General features: G+C 35.7%; 2 protein-coding genes across 2 annotated transcripts; both read right to left on the bottom strand.

Annotated features, from left to right (window-relative positions):
* Window positions 1–281: 281 nt before the first annotated feature.
* Window positions 282–2,612, bottom strand: LOC108999180 (caffeoyl-CoA O-methyltransferase 5). Its single transcript, XM_018975991.2, has 5 exons — window positions 2,423–2,612; window positions 2,145–2,224; window positions 1,823–1,967; window positions 1,558–1,689; window positions 282–889 (listed from the first exon to the last, which is right to left on the bottom strand). Exons 1-5 carry the CDS (start codon window positions 2,513–2,515, stop codon window positions 596–598), a joined length of 744 nt encoding a protein of 247 aa, XP_018831536.1. The 5' UTR covers window positions 2,516–2,612; the 3' UTR covers window positions 282–595.
* Window positions 2,613–9,622: 7,010 nt separating this feature from the next.
* LOC108999177 (protein ALP1-like) lies at window positions 9,623–11,566 on the bottom strand. Its single transcript, XM_035686286.1, has one exon. The coding sequence runs from the start codon at window positions 11,450–11,452 to the stop codon at window positions 10,112–10,114; it is 1,341 nt and encodes a 446-aa protein (XP_035542179.1). The 5' UTR covers window positions 11,453–11,566; the 3' UTR covers window positions 9,623–10,111.
* Between the last annotated feature and the right edge of the window lie 360 nt (window positions 11,567–11,926).

Below are 11,926 nucleotides of genomic sequence, written 5' to 3' on the forward strand. Positions count from 1 at the left end.
CATACAGAAACCAAACAATATATGTTGATTATCTGATCAATATCATTCTAAAACACATTATCATAACCTATAAAAACTGATCACGCAATACTTTTACGAATCTTATTGTCAAAAAAATAGAATTTTGTGAAGCCAGCTCGATGACATGACATGATTACGTACGAAAGCGGGTTGTATTTTGAAGAATGTTAAGACCTAGACAGCTGATCACCCATTAATCTACACTCCAAAAACCCAGAGGCTTATTGAGTTGTCCATGGAAAAGGACGTAAGACCGTTCATTGAGTTATGATCATACGCTATCAAAGGCTAATATTTTATTTTTCTTTTGTATGCAGTTAGCCCTTGTATCTTATTGACTTGAATTTCGAACACAAACAGGTATAGACGACCATATTACCATCACTAAAATACAATAATGATATTTTTATGGCAACAAATGAAATCAGCACCATCGGAATGTGGTCATCTTCCATCACTCACCGTCCATCACATAATACAAAGACAAATTAGAAATGAATTATAAGAAAATAATTAGACGGTGAGTTGAAGTTTAACGGGCAGTTTTTTTTTGGGGGGGTGGTGTGTTGGTCGGTCATTTGATCCGACGGCAGAGAGTGATCCCATCACCAACAGGAAGCATGCAGATCTCAATCCTAGGGTCGGCAGCAAGGGCCTTGTTGAGCTCCAAGACGAAGTCCCTGTAGTACCTAACGTACTTGCGAAGTGGCGCATCAGCAGGCGCCACGACAGAGCCGTTCCAGAGGGTGTTATCGTAGCCGATCAATCCCCCGACCTTCACGAGGTCAATTAGCCTCTTGTGATAGTTGATGTAGTTGTCCTTGTCCGCGTCCACGAATATGAAATCATAAGCTCCATGGTTCTTTTCCTGTGGTTCACCAAACAAATAGCTTAGCTTTCAAGACTTTATCATAATTTAAGGTACGACGTCGTTATTTTATTAGGTTATACTATTCAACATTCCACCCTACACATTATATATATTTTTATTTTAATTTTCTTTTGATTTTATTCTCGTTAAGCTAATTGAGTTATTCTACTCATTATCCATATATCATATACTTTTTATAAAAAAAATAAAAAAAATATGATGTATAAGATGCTAAGTAGAATTATTCTATTTTACCTTATTAAATAAATGGTTTTATAAAATTTAGGTCTCATTTGTTTAAAATGAGGAGATTAAATGAAAGTTTAATAAAATATTATTATATATTAATTTTTATTTTAAATTTTTTATTATATTTTATATAAAATTTTAAATAATATATAATAATTAAATAAAATAAAATAATTTCTGAAAACAAGCAAGTCCATAATCACGGATCTTCTTCTCATATAAGTCTTAAAAATTAATTAATTATTAAAGTTTTGAGAGAGGCGAAGTCCCCGCGGCCCAAGGCCATCCCTAAAATATCTGGAAGGCGGTATTTGTGCCTCTCTTGTTCTAATTTTTGCAAACAATTTATGATTTTTTTATAAGTTAAAAATAAAATGTTTACAAACAGTGAAAGTAATTGGGCTCGAGAAATTTACATCTTCAACCAAAAGGTCAAGGACTGGGAGAGCGGGGCCCTCTCTGAATTCGATCTTGTGGGCAACACCGGCTTTTTCGATGATGGGCAGGCCTAGCTCGTAGTTTTCTCTGTTGATGTCCATGGCCAGGATCTGTGACAATCAAAAATAGAATATTATTATTACTTTTTTTTTTTTAAACAAACTTTTTTGGGCTGTTATGGTTGAGTTTGAGAGACCATCTTATTGTAAGTATCGGTGATTGGAAATTTATGAAATTTCTTACCTTTCCATCGTCGGGAATCGCTAAGGCTGTAGCGAGAAGGGAGTAGCCGGTGTAGACACCGATCTCCATGGTGTTCTTGGCATTGATGAGTTTGAGTAGCATGTTCAAGAACTGGCCTTCATCGGCTGAGGTGGTCATGATGTTCCTGTTTTACCATTCAAACCAAACTGACATTAAAAAGACATATACAATATTTATTAATCAGTTAAATTCATTGTTTCTTACTAAATTGAGCTTTTGAGGGTCCTGGTACCAGAATTGATCTGAGTTGGAAAGGAAAAAACATAAAAGAGAGAAAAGGAATCTTAATCACGAAACTCACCATGGATGCTTGGCAGTCACCTCTCTAAGCTCCTTCATGGGTTCAGGCTCTCTCGGGTAGACACTGGTCTCCAATATATACTACAAAACCATACCCAAAAACCAGAAACAATGTTTTAAAACCAGAAATGGAAGATCGATATATAATTGAAATAATAAAACAAAAAAAGCTACAAAAGCCCGCTGATGGTTTAAATAAATTCTCTTTCTTTTCCCTTTTCAATGTTTTCATCCGTTGGGGGCGTTAATACATGAAAGCATTGATGGAAACACATCTACCTGATAAAGAGCATCACTCTGCAAAAGGCTCTTGTGACCAACCTCCTGGTGCCTCCCGGCTTCGTTTTGATTTACTTCTCCCTTGGAAGCCATTGCTGTAATACCTTTTGTTGTTCTTGTTCTTGTTCTTCTTTCTCTTATCTGGCCTTTTGATCTCTGGACTTTTGCTCACCGATTAACAGTTGAGCCTGAGCTAAGAAGAGGAAAGAGGGGGGGTATATATGGGGAAAGAGGAATCCGGTTTGAACCAGATGGCGGGTGTTTGGACCGCCCGCCAAACCGGTCGGGGGTGGGTGAGACTGCAAATGTACCCATGAGTCTTGCTTGACGTCCCACTCGCTGGGGCCAGTATAGAATTGGTAATGATCGATTCATCGTCTGTGGAGTGTAGACCAGTGGTCTCGGTTGGGGTCTCTTTTTTAACATATTTTGTGTAATGCCAAATTTGAGGCTTTATCTGTTCCGCTGTAAAATAAAACAAAATCAGAAATTATATTTGCAATTTTAGCAGAAGATTGTATGTCCAATTTTATTGATAAATTAAGATAAAAAAAAATATTATTTTAAAAAATATTATTATAATTTTAATTTTTTTTAAATATAATTGTATAGATTTGTATGGACTATATGTAGACTAACTGAAATAAAATATAGAATAAGAATTCAAGTTTTCTATTTAAATGCTTGATAAAAATAAGAATGAGAAATGCTAGAGATCAACATACTGTACATTGCACTCTCCACACACCTTACATAATTTTTTTTTTTTTCAACCCAGCATGTTAGGTGTGCTGGGGCTTATACCAATAGTAGAGTGTGAAGAAGATTTTTTCAATAAGAATAAGAGAAAATATAAATAGCAACCTACTGTATATATCAGCCGCCGCACACTTAATGTATTGAGTGAAAAAAAAAAAAATTTATCTATAATATACTGCAGCTTCCGACTGATGCGCAACACAGCTCTAAGAATAATGCTATGCACACCGCTTAGTGCTCGCGCTGCGTCCTCCCGCTTGATGTACATGCCCCGTGGTATCAATTTTAAATATTAAAAAAAATTTCTGAATCAGTTGGCTTTTTTATTTTTTATTTTTTTCCATCCTTCTCTCCCAAATAATAAACTCTAACTCCACTCTCCACTTCGTAGCTTGCCTTATTTGAATCTTCCATCCCAACTCAAAAAAAAAAAAAAAATTGCTCACAAATAATAAATCCCAACTTCACATTGTAAAAATCTTCCCCAGCCTTGTTCTTGCATTTTTCGAATCACTCATCCCAACTCCACATCGTAATGGAGTTGGAGACATAATGCAAATCCAGAAAAGCAGTAAATGATTGCTAGTATGACCTAGATATACAAATTTCTCTCAAATTTGGGAAAAAGAAAATGGAAAAAACATGTCATTTTCACAAAAACTTCTCTTTCCATATAAATAAAAAACAACACATTATGTCACCAATACAAAACAGACTATGGAAGAAGAAACACTTACAAGTTGCAACGGAAACTCTACGCAAAACGAAACAGTCATCCATACCACTCAAACTCACATGATACAACTTCTTATATAAACCATAAAAGAAATCAACTGGAAATTCTAGGAGTTACAAATTTGCACACAGATTCGAATGATTTCATAACCCTATGTTCGGTGCCTAAGAAAATAAAGGAAAAGAAATCAGAAAATTTGAGGTTGCTATGAATTTCACGAATTGAAATTTTATCTTCTTAACTATCGTCGTTTCACAATTAAAATGGATCTCTTGCCGCACGGACTAGATGCCGGTGGAGATCTGACGGAGGAGCCGAAGGAAGGCTTATTGTGATTGGGGATTTTGGACTTATGAGAATTTGGGGGGAGACTTTTTTTCTATTTTTTTTTAAATTAATAAAACACACAACAGGCCACCTCAAGCGGAGAAGGAAAGCAGTGTAAATGAGCGGTAACCGTAGCATTATCCATAAATAGATAATCAGGAATCAGAACTCAAGGTGTCAGTCAGTGTCTGATCTGTTAACAAATAAAAGGGCACTGCTATGGGTCCCGAATTCGGGATCCATTTTGTGTCCCGAATAAGTTTTTTATTTTTTTTTATGTATTTTTTTAATCATCATAAATAATTTTTAAAAAAATAAAAAAATTACAACATTATTAAAAAATATTTTTTTAATCATTCAGTAAAAAAAAAAAAAACAAAAAAAAAAAAAAATTTCGGGACACACTTTGGGACCCAAAGCATTTCCCCAAATAAAATTATGTAAGTGTGTATAATAGTAATAGATAAATAAATATAATACTGCTACTTGAGAAATTTTAATAACCTGTTCGTTTGCTTAAAAAAAAAAAAAAAACCTGTTCTTTTGCCCAACCGGCCCCGCAAGCTTTTTGGTGGAATAATACACGTGGCAATTTTAAATTGAAGTGCGGTTGGTGGAGAAAACTAGGCGTTTTTCAAAGTAAGAGTTGGTAGGCGTGATTGGAATAAATTGAGATTAAAATTAAAATTAAAATTAAAAATTAAATAAAATAGTTTTTTTTTATATTTTTTATATTTTAAAATTTTAAAATATTTATTTTATTTTATAAAAAAATTTAAAAAAGTTATAATAATTAAATGAAATTAATTAAAAAGTCTTGTCCTCAATTTCTCTAAAATTTTACTGCAGTTTACGTGGAAAAAAGTACTGTGATTGTACAAATGTTGTGTATTTTTAAAAAAAAAATTTATATTTATTTAATTTTTTAAAAATTAGTACCTGACATATCATTGTAAATATCTTTTTTTTTTTATTAATAATATTTGTGGTGATTTTTCTTTTTTTGTTAAATGGTTTTGAGAGTGAGTTCAAAGCACGAACTAGACAGTAATTAATTAAGATAGATTATTTTGTAGGTCATCACGAACTTTTCTGAAAATTCCACTTCATCTATACGTAGAAAATGACCTTACAGCGTACTACTTCACACCAATGCCAGTGGTGAAATATCGATTTAAAAAAAAAAAAAATTACAAGAAAATATCTAAATCAAGGTTGGTTCATTGTTAGGTGAGGAGGTATAAGGGCGAGAGGCCATATGCTTGAAGTCAAAGCAAATAGGCAAACAAAACAAGCCGCCACCACTAAAACCTACAGAAATGGGGGGGTGGTTGTGAGGGGAACACATAGGGCATAAACTTGCCTCGAGTGATTTGCAGCTTCATTGACTTTTCATAGAGTTTTCTTGGGAGGAAGTTTCCTGCTTCAATTCATTTTATAAATTTAACTGAACATGTGAGAGATACATATATTTTTAAAGAATGATGCTACTGGGGTGCTATCCGCATTGCACCGCCCCGTCCCGCCCCGCCCCCTCGCATGGGCCGAGGATGGGGTTTTACTCTCGCCTCCACTCACTTCAATAATGAATTACATTTTACTATGTTAAAAAATTATTCTTAGATTTAAAAATGATCAAAAACATATTTAAAGACTTAAATTGTAAATTTAAATTTGTAAATATAACTATAATTAAAAAATTATATAATTTTTAAATTTGCTAGTACATATATCTTGTGTAAGTTGTAGTGTAATACAAGAGTCACACGCTGCTTAAGTGTGAGACTTGTATTGTTAAAACAATCTATAAAACGGTCACTCTACTACATAACAACTTATATAAAGTATTAAGTAAAAGTTATACTTAATACATATTACTATATTTATATATAGTAAAAATAATAAAGATTTATATATTTATATTAATAATAATAAAAAAGTGTAGGGTGGGATTAGGCCCTACCCGCCCCCGCTAGGGGGCCAAATGTTGGGCAAACAGAGGTGGGACAGCAGGGTACAGGGCCCCACTGTCCACCCCTATGCTATTATGCCGCCTCATTTTGCCTTTTCATTTTGACCGCTCATGCATTTTATTTTTTAAATTTTTTTTTACTTACTAATTAAAGAAGTGACTGTTAGTGTATTGATATATTTTTTTATTTTTTTAAAAATATTTAAATATATTAAAAACAATGTAAAGAAAAAAATAAAAATAAAAATTATAGTAGTGGGCACGCTCAACGGTCAAAGCTGCGCGGCACACTATCACTACCCATTTTTAAAAGTTTAATTTAAAAAAAAAAAAAAACATAAATTGTTTCTCACAAATTTAAGATGCACGCGAGAAGTTAGTTTATTGTCAGAACAGTTGGAAGAAAACTTTTTTTCTTTTTCCCATTATTTCGTGATTTATTTGTTGAGGACGTCGTGTTTACTGCACGTCTAATGCATGCAGTGTTTTTCATATCTATTCATGCATGAAAAGTCAGCAGATTGATGTTATGTGCAATCCATATCTGTGTTGGGTAGAAATTAGAACAAAATATTACGCCACGAAACCTATGGATGCCCACTCATTTATCCAGAGGAAAGAAAAGGTTTCTTCATTGGAGTCAAATTAATTGAAAATAGTGAAAGGCTGAAGGTCAGTGGGAATAGAAAAAAGGCAAAATATAAAAGTCATCCCGAGAAAGAGAAAATATAAGAACAGATAATGAAGAGCAAGCTGCATGTGTATGAATAAATTGGAAGGCCATTGTTAAATTGGAGATTGATTTCGGGCCATTTTTGTGAGCGGATTATTTTAGAGGTAATTATGTTAGAGGTAATTATTTATCCCTTATGGATCTATCTAAGAATACTCGATTTTGGAAGGCTATTATTAATAGTATGCCGGAGCCCAAAATAATTAAAAGTGGTTAGTGAGAGATGGAAACATCTCTTTCTAGTATGATAATTGGGATGGAGGTGATCCTCTTCATGTCCAGTACTCAATGATTGAGAAGCCTTTGTTGAAGGTAAAAGAGTGTCAGATTGGGAATGACTGAGACATTCCACTCTTGGAAAGGCTCGTGGGTGTCCAAAAAGCTAATGATTTGGTTCAATTCTTAGTTAGGCGCAAAGAGAGGCATGATGTTCGTATTTGGAAGAGTGAAAATGATAGTTATTTTAATATTAAAAGTGCTTGGGATTGTACTAGGGTTCGGGCACCTTCTTTACCTTGGGCCTAATGGATTTGGCATGCTAACCTCCCCAAGAAAATCTCTATTATAATGTGGAAAGCTATCACTTATTGTTTGAGTGTGGATGAGAAGATTAAAATGACTGGCATTCATACGGTTTCTAAATGTAATTGTTACTCTGTGGGTCACCTTGAAGATCTTAATCATATTCTTTGTATGAATGATTTTGCTAGACAAATATGACGTTTGGCGTTGGTTTAATTAGGTGGGCATATGGGTCTTTTCCGCACTTAGCATGAGCAAGTTAATTTTTGGTTTCGTCGTGTTGGGCACTCCTCTCACATTCGAGCTGTCTTTGGTCTCCTCCTGTCTATTGTTTCTTGGAAGCTATAGGATAGATGTTGCAAAGCCCGATATGAGGGTAAGACTAATATGGTTGAGTCGGTTTGACATGTTATTAAAGTCTAGATCCGTTGTGTTATGCAAGGGTCTATGAAATCTTTAAGGCTCCTAAAGCAGGATGTTGTTATTTTAAAGAGACTGGATATTCCAATTTTAACTCCTAAAGCTAAGAAGATTACCTTGATGAAGTGGATTTGATCTCAACAAGATTGGGTGAACCTGAATACTGATTGCGGTAGATTGGGAAATCCAGGTACGGCTGGTGCCGAGGGTGTCGTTAGGGATGATAGTGGTAAGGTGTGTGGGGCTTACTCTGTGTTCATAGGCCAAAGCTTTAATAATTTTGCCTAAATGGGAAGTTTACTAGAAGGAGTTAGGAGGCGTTGTCTGCTTGACTTTTATCAAATTCATATTGAGACAGAGTCTCAACTTCTAGTCAACTGGAATCTTGAGGATTTTTTATATGAGATCCAAGCTTGCCTTCATTGCATGGACTATAAAATTACTCATATCTACTGCGAAGATAATGTTGTAGCTGATTTTCTTACTAAGTAGGGTGTTGGGGGATTAAATACAGACTGGAGTGATGATAGAGATACTTTACCTATTCAGTTAAGAGGCATTCTTCGCATAGACATAATTGATTTTCCTTATTTGAGGTTATTAAAGTAAGGTACTGGGTCTTTGCTTCTCGCTTCTCTGTTTTTTTCCTTATATGTGTGATATGTTCATTTTCTTGCAGGTTGGTTTCTTAGGGTTGTTCTTTCTATTTAATTTGTAATTTTTTGGTTTTCTTAATTTGTGGTTGGATCTTTTGGTTTTTGATATCTGGATTTTGGGTCCTTATGCTTATTTGTAACTCCTAGGTGTCTGGTTGTAACGACAGTTTTCCTCCGCAAAAAATAAGAGCTATCAATAAAATTGAAGTACCGTCATCTTTTTTTAAAAAAAAAAGTATGAAGAAATTGGAATTTCAACAATGGTTGGGGAGTTGAACTTAGGTCACAATATAGAGTTCCGCTTGTATCAAGTATGCAAGTTCTCTATACACTTTCAGCCTTGCACACCTGCTACTTGTATCATTACTCAGTATGTACTGTTTTTTTTTTCCCTTCTTTTCTCCTCTGGAAAAAATAAGGATTTGGAGTTTCAACATAAAGATCAAATATGAGGTTATATTATAAAAGAAATAACCAAAATCACCGCTGACACTATAAATTAGAATCATTATAAAGGTTAAAAAAAAAAAAAAACTTATTACCTAGACAATGTGAAATCCCATTCATCAAACTCTCACTTATCACCATTTTCATAGATTGCAGGTAACTGAAAGAAATTCACACGTCTATGAAAATCTGGTTTAAAGTAATCTTTCCTTAAAAGTTTGAATCCAAAGACACTACTGTACTGTTGCTAGTATATAGAACTTCAATGACAACTACCAAAACCAAGCAAAAGCTACTCGCAGCAATCTAAACAATATTGTCATCTACAGCCACTTTTCAATTCAGCAGCAATTATGACCTAATTTACTGTATTCCATTACACAAAATAAGATGGTTACACCACACTACAAAAACATTCTCATAAAGCTTTAATCGAAAAAATATTTTCAATCCTTCTCGCGCGTCAACGAAGTCAGTGGACATAATGGTCTTCGATGATCTTACATTTTAGATATCCCATGGTTTATTGCCCACAAAGGAACATAAGCAAGAAGAACACGAAATGTTCTTAGGTGAGACCTAATCGATCAAAAAGAGTACATAAAGTTAACAAGACGTGCCAATCTAGTGAGATCCTGGAACCAAATACATTCTGTCATTATGGAGATGGTAAAGCATGAAGAGAAACCATGCATATTGAAGTTCTCATTTCTTAACGGCATTTTAATATCCGTATGTTCTCGTCACTGAAAAGCTGAGAGAGATTTTGTAACACCCATATCAGAACTAGAAAATTAGATAGACGAGCTTTTTTCCCCCAAAAAAAGTTGAGAATTACCTACCCATGTCCAGTACATGTTAATTTTACAGTAATGAGAGAGAAAAAAATTCCTCTGCATTGCTAGAGATTCTGAAGTGTATGTATCTTAAAAATGGAACAATTGGAGCTACAGACAAGAAAAGTTCTATAATCTTGTTTTCTAAAAAATCTTAATTACCTATCTAAAAAATGTTGATCAGAATAGGGGTCACCCACGTCCTTCCAAAATTCACAAGAAGCTGACTCATGATTGGTTTTTAAATAGCACCAAACCACGGAGACCAACAGAGAACAAGCTTAATCACTTGACTCTTTTGCTCTCCTAGCCAATGCAGTTCTGATAACATAGGCCTTGCTTTCAATCAAATTCTCCTCCAACCCACTATCTTTATAGCAGCGAGTGCTCTGATCACAATCCCCCGACCCATCCCACAATGCCGTATAGTCCTCTCTCATTAGCAACGCATTATGAAGCATCGAACAAGCACCAATATAAGCAACAGCATTCTTAAACTCCTCCTCTATAGGCCGGCTCAAAACGCCCCAATTCTTCAAACTAGCAATGGTTTTAAGTGCCGGAACACGCATCAAACCATGCGCCTTATTGAAATTCTCTTCGCAAGTACCCGGCAAAGCGTCCACATATGGTACCATTAACCAAGGAAGCAAAGGGTACCCACCACTTCCAACCAAATACTGATTCACAGCCACCTCATTTATAGTCACTGAAAGTGAATTTAGTAACATTTCGTCTTCAATATCCTTGTACAAAGTTGATGACTTTAGAACCTCATAATCACCCTTATTGCCTCGAAATCCGGCTACAATGCTCAAAATTTTCGATGACGAATCTACCACTATTTGAGCAGCAATTCTGTCTTCTTGAACTTCATCGTTTGGTGACTTGGGCACATGGTTTTTTGGAACAATCTTGAACCTTGCGCAATCAAGTACTCCACAGCAATTTGGCAATCCGGTAAGGCTTTGGAACGCTGTGGCCACGGATTCGAGCTCGTTTGGCGCCGGGAAAGTGACCCAGAATCGAAAATCAGTGCATAAGACACGGCACAATTGCTTGGTGCAGAATTTTGCTACGGACTCCGAGACACCGAACTGCTTGGAAAGCTGGCGGTAATCGGAGCCGGTGGCTATGCGAAACAGGCCGAGACCGAGCCGAAGCTCTGCAGAGAGGTTTAAGGGTGAATCGGAGGGATCACGGCACTCCAGTAAAGGTTCGAGCAAGCCGGAGAGCCATTCGAAGGTTGAGGAGGTCATTCTGAAGCAGTTCTTGAACGAGTCGGGGCTACGACTCGGCCCGAATTCAACCCGGACTTCACCGAGTCCTAGGTTTTCTTTGTCATCTGTAGGTCTAGAGTCTCTTTCAGGTAAATGGATTCGCTTGCGTTTTCGGGAAGTAGATAGGAGGGTGAGAGAAGCGGAGATTTCTTGGGAGAAGAGGAAGTGGTGGATGAGAGGTAAAAAATTTGCATTGGAATTGGAATAGAAATTACGATGGGAATTGGAATTGTCATGGGACGTAAGGGAGAGGGGATTGGAGCAAGGGAAGAGGAGTAGAAGGAGCAGGAGGAGTTCGGAGATCAAGGAGGAGAGTAAAGCTGCCAATTTCCGGGACTCCATTTTTAGGAAAATTTGGTTGGGGGGAGATTTGATTTTCTCGGGAATCGAGGTTTTGTGTTGTCGTGTGAAGGGTTGAGTGCGGGCAAATGGACGTGAAACAAACGGCACATCTCATCTGGGTGTAGAGGCAGATCGTGCGGTCCCTTATTCTTCTTCTTGTCTTTTTTAGCTGCAATAAAAATCTTCATTCCGGGGTCGGGGACACCGACACGTATAACGTGCGACTGTTTTGGAAGGTTTGATTGGTCAACTTCCTTTTTTTTTTCATTTTGTCGCAGTTGTTCCAGTGAAGTTAAAGGACTTGATTTTTTAACCTTATTAAACCAATCTTGTGTATAAAATATTATGAAAAATGTTGTATGCCATTGCTTTTCATTTTTCAATATCTAAACTCTAAAATTGTAAGTTTGTTTTTTGCAGTGTTGACTCTGAGAGGATGAAGAGATAAAAATTTATTCTCTCTTTTTATTAATT

This window comes from Juglans regia, chromosome 16 (genome assembly GCF_001411555.2).
Source record: "Juglans regia cultivar Chandler chromosome 16, Walnut 2.0, whole genome shotgun sequence".
NCBI lineage: Eukaryota > Viridiplantae > Streptophyta > Magnoliopsida > Fagales > Juglandaceae > Juglans > Juglans regia.